Below are 9,714 nucleotides of genomic sequence, written 5' to 3' on the forward strand. Positions count from 1 at the left end.
ATAATTAACTATTATGCTAACTATTATTAATTATTTTCAGCATCATTAAACCATTTTTCAGTGTCCGTGATCCTTTAGAAATCATTATTATACATAAAACATTCAAACCATGTGTAAAACATTAATATTCACTATTTAATGCTGCTTAGGATTTTTGTGAAAACTGTGATACATTTTTTTCAGGTTTCTTTAATCAATTTAATTAAAACAACTGCATTTATTTGAATAGAAATATTTTGTAACATTATACTGTAAATGTCTTTACTGGCATTTTTGGACAATTTAATGCATTGTTGCTGAATAAAAATGCTAAAAATGAAAAATCCTATCATATGCGCACAAACTGTCAGTCACCACTTATAAGCTACTATTAAATATTGTAGAAACTTGATTTTCTGTAAAGTTGCTTTGTAACAATTTGTATTGTAAAAAGTATACAAATAAACTTAAATTGAATTGAACTAAATTAAAAAAAATCTTACTGGACCCAAATTTTTGTACAGTACACTATATGCACAAATAGTCTATTTATGTATTTTATATACAAGTTTATATAATATAATAACATTATAGGAATGTAATAATATTTATATTTTTTTTAACTATTGGAAAATAATTATCTCTCTCTGTTTCTTTTACTTTTTAGGATGATTATGTTTTAGAAGTTCGTCATTTTCAGTGCCCAAGATGGCCAAACCCTGATGCTCCCATTAGCAGCACGTTTGAGCTCATCAATGTCATTAAAGAAGAGGCCATGACCAGAGATGGACCCACTATAGTGCATGATGAGTGAGTAATGACCCTTTATTAAAACAAATGACAATTTGGCTCAGAAAACCTGTTGATTCTCAACATTTAGTGAAAACTGCCTCTGGTTTATAGAAACACTGGTTCCATCACAATGTTAATACAGTATATCAAGCATCTGATATAGTATGTAGCACATCAGAACTAGAACAATACAACATTTGTTCATGTTTTGTGACTCGAGGCGTGGATACTTTGCCAGTACATTCTTTTTGTATCTAATGAAAGTATGCAAATTGAGCCAAATTGAGCCTTACAGATTCTCAAACACAGCTGTTTGGCCACCCTTTATCTTCAGCTCATTCTAGTGAATCGCTGGAGGCTTCAAGTTCAATCTCAATTTTCAGAGTGGCACCAAAATACCTTCCATTGTAGAAACACAAACAGTTAAGACTCTTTCTAGACAGAAGTAGCTCCCCGGCAAACACCAGGGAGACGGTGAGCGCACAAATAGCTCCACAGTAGAGGCAGATCTTTGCTTCTGTCAACAGCTTCTGCAGGAGGAGCGTTCGACGGACTAGCGTATCTGTGGCTGTAATGAAGACGATGCTAATTAAGACAGCTCTTAGGGGGGATACCATAGTAACATTACGTATTTTGAAAAGCTAAATTAGCCCACCATGTTTATCAGATGAGGCAAGCAGGCCATTATTACCATAATGAATAAACATGAAGGGGCCATTGTTAGTCGTTTTGTTGCAAAGTGATGTCAGTTGATATTAAGGAATACTCGTTAGGACTAATTGGATCACAGCTCCTTAGGCTGTCAAACAACAGAAATAGTAATGAATTCTATTCTTGTAGAATTAAATATGGAGTTTATGGTGGGAAACGTTGCACTACTGTCAGAGAGAGAAGCAAAAACACGTTGAAAATGTGCGCAGGCAAAATCATGTCTTTGTTTTGTGTTGCTTAGCATTTTTGTTTTTTGTTTTGCTTGCCTTTTTTGTTGTTGCTTTTATTATTTTTTTTGCTTTGTGTTTCTGTTTTTTGTTTTGCTCTGTGTTTTTTTTCTTTGTTTGTTTGTTTTTATGTTTTGTTTTGCTTTGCTGTTTTTTTTTTTTGTTTTTTTGTGTTCTGAGTGTCTGTTTGTTTTATTTTTGACCAAGATGCTTCACTAAACATTTGTTTGTCTGACAGGTCACCCTAAATTTTATTTTATTTTTTTCTGTTCCATTTATAGTAAAACGAATGAAAATGTACACTAAGATAAAAATGAGACGGTAAAAGAAATGAACAAAAACAATCTGTAGAAATAGAAACGTCACATACAGTATATTGAAATGAAACCAGAACCGGATTTTCAGTATTTGTGTATATATAATTTTTCATGCACATATTTTTTGTGCATGATTTTTTGGAAAACAAAAGGAAAATTAACAATTGAACAAAAGACAATTGAATAATCTCTCAATCTGCCATAGGACACATTACAATAAGTAAAATGAGTAATATTACGTATGTATAAATTCTCATGTATTTTTCGTGGACAGGTTTGGCGCAGTGTCTGCTGGGATGTTATGTGCTCTCAGCACACTGTCACAACAGCTGGAGAGCGAAGGAGCTGCGGGGGTCTACCAGGTGGCCAAGATGATCAACCTCATGAGACCAGGAGTCTTTACCGACATTGTAAGAGTTTATACTGAGATCTTTAGCTTAATACAGGTCATATTTAAAGGTTTAGTTCACATCAAATATGATTCATCTACTCACCTTTAAAACCTTAAATGACTATTTCTTCTGCAGAACACATAATGAACATGTCTGGGCAGTACATTGTCTCTCACTTTAAGGGATAAAATGCCATTTGTTCTTCCCAAAATTAAAATGATCGGCAAGCGAAAAAAGCTAAGGAAAAGAAAACTATGTTTCCACAACTACTTAATTTGTACCTGAATTAGAAATGAAATCAAACTAAAGTGATGGAACAAATTAATCGAATATGGCCACCAATTGGTTCCAACAATTAGTTCACGAATTAGACTGAATATGGAAAAGGTGGCCACACTCTCACTAAAATCAGGGTCGAATTAATAAAACAAGTTCATGGCCACAACTTATTAATTAGAATGCATCAGTACAATTTGGCCACGATTTATTTAAAACAAGGGAACAAATTAATTAAATGTGGCCACAAACTTGTTCCCATGACTTAATTTGTTCACGAATTAGAACAAATCAGTACAATGCCAACATTATCTGACTAAAATGAAGGGAAGAAGAAATTGTAAATAGTGGAACTAAGTTCCCAAACAAGACTTGTTTCTGAATTAGAACAAATTATTAGTGTGTGACTACGATTTAACTAAAACATGGCAGCTAATTAATAAAACACAGCCACGAGTTCATACCCACAGCACAATTTGTTCACAAATTAGTACAATATAACCATACTTTAACTCAAAAGAGGGGACAAATGAATATAACATGGCCTTAATATCTATTTTCTCCTGCGTTTTTAGTGCATTTTAAATCACATTTTTACACATCATGATAAATGCTGCATTTCTGCCACCTACTGGACTGGAGTTGGAAGGAAGCACTAAAGAGTCGTATCTACACAGCAAAGTTGTAGCATTGTGGCAGCAGCTTATGCATAGCAGGATTCATTTACATGTTTGTTTGTCTGGTTGTACCATTTCTAAGCACAATTTTCTTCAAAACATTCCTCTGTGCCCCATTGTGAAGTCATGTTTTCATGTCGGCCTCTGTTTCAGAAACAGTACCAGTACCTTTACAAAGCTATGCTCAGCCTGATAAGCACTAAAGAGAACGGATCCAGCCCCATGTCCCTGGACAGAAACGGCAGCGTGGCCATGTCTGATGAATCGGACCCGGCTGAAAGCATGGAGTCGCTCGTCTAGAGCCCCCCGAACAGGCACGAAGAGGCACTTAATCTAACTTTGTAAAACTTCAAGGACTAAGACAGACTTTTTCTGAGGCCTTTTTTGCCAGAACTCTTGGTTAAAAGAATAACCTGATAACTTTTTTACACTGATAAAAAGTTTTTGATATTTATTTTTTCGCCATTTTATGTCTTAAATGTTATCCTACTGAACATTTGCACCAACGTTTTTGAGTTCGCGACAAACAAAACAGTTCTGTCTAGTTTGCACTATGGAAATATCAGTGTTACTGCCTACTCCACCGTCTAGACCACAGTCAGTCTCTCTAACTCACTTGAATTCTCCCTGTCAAGCCCTTATTTTCACATTTCATAATAAAGCTTTAGAAACATCTGCCACAAACGAAAAACGGTTTCCACGCACACCTCAGATGCTGGAAGAAGAGATTATTCCCATGTCCAACTTTCAAAACGTCAGATTCACAGATGATGTTAGTTTTGATTTTTGTTCGCTTTGATCATTTCACGCACCCCAGATAGTATATTTACTCATTATGCTTCTAGTTAAACCCATATTTACTTTCAAAAGGTGGTATTAAAACAGCTACTGTGAACTTTTGTATGATTCATATTCTGCTTTTAATATATATGAATATATCGTATATCATGATAACTTGTGCTTTTGTAAATGTTAACTGTCTCTTTGAGCAGCGGTCACAGTCTCTGCTTTATGTTGAAGGATCCGCAGAGCCCATGACTTCTCTAGCACCCCCCTGCTGGTCTGATTTCTCCATTGCTTTATGCTGCAAGCTGCTACTTTTGTCACTTGAGTGCAACTGAGCGTGTACTGATATCATGCAACTCATAATGTAGTTAATTCTGTTATTTGCCCACTTGATTTTGTAATTTTATACCGCTCTACTTCGTCCTGGGTTTTTTTAATAGTTCACTGACATAAGCCGTCCCATAACTTTGAGGAAAATGTATACAAGTCTCTCGATGCCTTCTGTACAGTCTCATTTCACCTCGCCAGGTGTGTGTATGTGTGTGATACAAGTGTGTGTTGTGTTTGGTATTGACTGGTTTTACTAGAAACTTGTAGACTCAAGCATTTCTTCACCAAACTGACCTCTTTTAATGTCTCTCATTTTTTCTTAATGATTCTCAGATACTGCTAGGAAATACAGTTACTGTAATATCATAAACAGTTGTCTCATGCCATACTGCATAAAGGCCTTGCTAACAAAACATTAGAATCAGTCTTATCGCTTCAAAAACCTGTGGAGGACCCATGATTCATTAATTTTTACCAAAGACTACAACTATCGTTCACTTCAGTCATGAAGCCTGAGGACGTTTTAATTTTTATTATTGGGTAAAGCAGTCTTAAGAAGAATGTTTTTGAAAATGTGCGCAGGCAAAATCATGTTTTTGTTTTGTTTTGTTTTGTTTTGCATTTTTGTTTTGCTTGGCTTTTTTGTTGTTGTTTTTATTATTACTTTTGCTTTGCGTTTCTGTTTTTTGTTTTGCTTGGTGTTTTTTTCTTTGTTTGATTTTGTGTTTTGTTGTTGTTGTTGCATTCTGAGTGTTTGTTTGTTTTATTTTTGTCCAAGATGCTTCACTAAACATTTGTTTGTTTGAAAGGTCACCCTTATTTTGTTTTTGTTCTTTCTGTTCCTATAGTAAAATGAATGAGAATGTACACCATTACTAATTTCTTTTGATGTGAAGAAGAAAGCTGTAGATTTTTTGTTTAATTTTGGAATTCTTTAGAAAGACTGACAATTATGCTGTTGAGATGGAGAAGCCACACTGAAGATTTGTATTCAGTTCATGTCTTGTTTCTCCTAAGAAGGAGGCTGGAAAATGAAGTCACATCTCTCCAACATTTGGGGTAATATTCTGACTTTGCTTGTACATCACATGAGATAATTGGAGCGGACAGGTTGTATAAATCTTTTCTAACATTTATGTCCTGTGGTGTCCCTTTTTTCCTTTTCTTGCCCTAGCATTTGCAAACATAATTACATTATCATGTTAAAGAATTTACAGTTTATATATTTTGTTGCTTCATTAACCCATCAGTCTCTAAAAGCTTTGTATCCCGGTAAATAGTTGCAAACTTTTATATTTTCATATAAATCTATTTTGTTTGTTTGTTTTTTAGTTCTCGTTGGTGGTTAACACAATATGTCCCCAAATCCTTCAGAAGGTGGCACATTCCAAACACACACCAATCATAAACTTAAGGCAGTGTCTTTTTTTCTCCTTTTGAATCAAAACTAAATCTGTTTCATTTTCCAGAAGTGCAATAGATCTTGCTTCAAAGCAGGTGGGTGTCACCATCCTATACACTTTTTCAAATCTGGAATAACACATGGATGATTTTGTTGTTGTTGTTTTTCATTTTTCATGAAGGGTTTCTTTCTTTCTTTCTTTCTTTCTTTCTTCTTTTTTGTTGAAAGCTATATCAAAGCATTCTATTATAGTGTTATTTAATATGTAAATTGTATTGCTATACATAAAATAAAATGAGTTTTGATGTACTTTAAGTTTATCTCCATGTTGTACATTGTGTGGAGTGGGTCTAAAGTGTTTGATTTTTGTTATTTGTATTTTAATGCTTCTGTTTCCAACATTTTCCTTTGTAACAAAATTAGCTGGCAGGCATCTTTTCATATTTGCAAGTTCACATTTACCGTTCTTGTACCCAGGGCCGGCCCTGACCAATTTGCTGCCCTAGGCAAGATTTTACCTGGCGCCCCATGCATCACAGCCCATTTCACCCTGTCATTGTGTTCATGATTTAGCATATATATAATATATATATATATATATATATATATACACACACACACACATTACAGCAGAACTGTTTCCAACACTCATAATAAATCAGAATATTAGAATGATTTCTAAAGGATCATGTGATAGACCGGATGTCACATGTGACACTGAAGAATAGAGTAATGATGCTGAAAATTCGGCTTTGCATCACAGAAATAAATGATAATTTAAAGTATAAAAAATTGAAAACAAATTATTTTAAATTGTAATAATATATCACAATATTACATTTTTTCTGTATTTTTGATCAAATAAATGCAGGCTTGATGAACAGAAGAAACTTCTTTCAAAAACATTAAAAATAGTAATGTTTCCAAACTTTTGGCCTGTACTGTATCCCCCCAAAACTGCACAACTGTAGAGTAAAACATTAATAAAAAAGTGATAATAAAAAAATTCGTCTTAAAACTGACATGATTGTACAAAATCACAGTCTGGGGACTCAGAACTCAGAACAACTGCTAACATTAAGTTTAAGGTAAAAATAACTGCAATGAAATTATAGTATCTTACTCCTATGCAATAAATTGTTCTTTCACTACATCTCTTTACCTCTGTCTTTATCCTCTTCTCTTCTTTTTGGCACTGTATCTATCGCAGAATATGCTCATTTATAATGTGTCATGTAAATTCGGCCTTCCGTCACAATCAGGAAACTTTCACCGTGTCTAGAACTGGCGCGAGCTGCCAGGCCCGTTTCTACGAGCTGTGTGTTAACAAAAGCAGTGCTGTCTACATTGGATGCAGCGTCGGGCACGCTACACAACAAATTACCAACAACTGATCGTGCGCGCTCTGTTTCTGACGCACTTCAAGCACTCGATGGGCGGGGGAAGATGGAAGAGCCGGACTTTTTTTTTTTTTTTTTTTTTTGCTTTATTTGGTAGTATTTCGAATTAATGGTTTTTAAATAGTAGCCTATTATAAAAAAAAATATATGTAAAAAAAAAATCACTCGTACACTCATTCTGGCGCCCCTATGGATGAGTGGCGCCCTTCCACCAGATGCGTTACGGCTCCGGCACGGCGGGGGAGTCAATAGGTTTCCATTAAAGTCAATAGCATTTGCCTATACCGCCTATGCCGCGGGCCGGCCCTGCTTGTACCCAAGCAAAGGGTAAAGATGGTTTAGTGAACACGAAATGCAAAAGAACAACACTGCCTCCCAGTGTTCACAGTCTTTGTCTCTCTGGCAGGTCTGTGTGCTGTTTTTGCCTCTCTGACTGGAGTCTGTCTGAATGGTACTAATTGCTGTAATTATTACAAAGCCTGATTTAGCTTTTCACAAATAAAGATTTAAATCAGAACAAATGCTGATGTCAGGGGCATAAAAACAATAATCAGGAGCCAGAAGCAATTATGTGGTGAGTTTTTGCTGAAAACCATAAACGGTACAAGAGACAAAGCAAAGTTAATTACAAAATGAAACAAAAACAACAGAAGGACGAAGAGTCAGATTGTATGTTTTCCAATGTCCCAGTCAAACTGTGGCATAGCTGTTAATACGCCACAAAGGATGTCTTCAAATTGTGCAGGAACAGACATTAGTGAATTATGTATGCCTGTGTCTTTGTACGGCTTGACTAATTTTATGCAACAGGAGAAAAGGCTGGTTTTTAATACAATGTAACTGGGAAAATAGATGAGTAAAGCAGTGCCAGTGTCCTTCTGGTGCCCTCTCCATAAGCGCCCTCAAGTCTGTGAGGCATATATATATATATATTCCATTCAGGTTATGCAAAGCGAAATAAGAACGCTATGCATTCAGAAATAATCCTTAGAAAATTTGCTATTATTCTTGAATTTTTATCGAATTATGCCTCTACTGTTTGACCAAAAATGATGGAGTCTGTTTTATGTTTCAGCTGTTTGATCGCGCCGGCACCTCACGTGCGCACTCTGCTACTCAGAGGCGGCCTTACCTATTTTTCACCCGTTTCAATTGAAACGGGCCCCGCCCTCCAAGGGGGCCCCCAACAGAACAGGAAAATCCCATTCATTTTCTCCCTAGGATATTGATTTTCAGACATAATGTCTAAAGTGGTCTCAAACACGTCGCTCGCGAGAGTAGCTCGTGACCTGATTGGAGGTAGCTCGAGGGCCGTTCAATATCGCGTCTTTTGCATGCTCAAGTTCATTATTTCAAATAATTGAAGCGACGCGCTCTTTTTCCAGGCGCAACAAGTCAACATGAAGGATGGGGGTGCACCCAAACTACGGGTGTTTTTTCTAAATAAATCTTCTAGCAGAGCTACAGCAAAGCGTTTTTCGGTGGTGGAAATCCATTAGCTATTAAAACTTCTCTGTCGTTGTGGAGAGCGCATGGTGCATAGCAACGACAGACGCCACGGGAACCGAATTTTACTATTAATAATAAAAGATAAGCTAATAATGTGCATTGTAAATGTCAGTATTTTGTCTTCTTTTGAATCATTATTTCTATAAAAATGATTTAAAGGCTGAAATATGCGAGGTTTATCTTTTTATAAAAACTTTTTTGTCAAAACTTTATTTGAACGTGTACATGTTAGATAACATGTTGCAAGACACTCCTTTCAAATTTGGCCATCATTTTTAATGTTACTATTTTAATGTTCATGTAAACAAAAAGTGCATATTGATGGTAAGTTTATTTGTTATTTGGTTTTCTACATAAAACTTGGTGAATTGATTTTATTGTGTAGTATTAGTACTTTTTGAACAGGATTATGTGATAACCATGCTCATTTTGGTCACTATAATCATGAAATTACATTTTTATACCATTTTATCTCTAGTTATGATGCACTATAAAATCAACAATAATTATGTGTTTTTACAGTATAATATTTTGATATATATAGCCTATGTCAATTAAGGGGGACATATATAGGCCTACAATAACTCTTTTAGGTCTAAAACAGTTAGCATAGTTGTTAATATGAGAGTTATGAGACATTATTTAAGAGATTTAATTATTGCATGAGTAGCTCTCGGCCACTTTCATTTTTAAAAAGTAGCTCTCAAATGATCTTCTAAAATGAGTGAGCCACAAATCCGTGAGTACATTTTACAAACCCGTGGGAACGGATTGCGAAAGCGTGGGCACGGTTTATGAATTCGTGGGTACAGATTTCAGAAACTGCAGGCACTGTTTACAAATCTGAGAGCGCGGGTTAGAAACTCGTGGGTACGGTTTATTAATCCGTGGGCACGATTTGTTAAACCGAGGGAAC

At 35.5% G+C, this 9,714-nt stretch overlaps 1 protein-coding gene across 2 annotated transcripts in view; it reads left to right on the forward strand.

Moving 5' to 3' along the window:
- Nucleotides 1–4,266, forward strand: part of LOC132119284 (receptor-type tyrosine-protein phosphatase gamma-like) — a 295,833-nt gene extending 291,567 nt beyond the window's left edge. For both annotated transcript variants that reach the window (XM_059529115.1, XM_059529114.1), the window contains exons 27-29: nucleotides 647–789; nucleotides 2,301–2,436; nucleotides 3,525–4,266. In XM_059529115.1, the coding sequence (XP_059385098.1) occupies nucleotides 647–789; nucleotides 2,301–2,436; nucleotides 3,525–3,671 (426 nt within the window). In that variant the 3' untranslated portion in view covers nucleotides 3,672–4,266. The remainder of the gene's footprint in view (nucleotides 1–646; nucleotides 790–2,300; nucleotides 2,437–3,524) is intronic.
- Nucleotides 4,267–9,714: the final 5,448 nt, after the last annotated feature.

Source organism: Carassius carassius, chromosome 38 (assembly GCF_963082965.1).
Source record: "Carassius carassius chromosome 38, fCarCar2.1, whole genome shotgun sequence".
Lineage (NCBI taxonomy): Eukaryota > Metazoa > Chordata > Actinopteri > Cypriniformes > Cyprinidae > Carassius > Carassius carassius.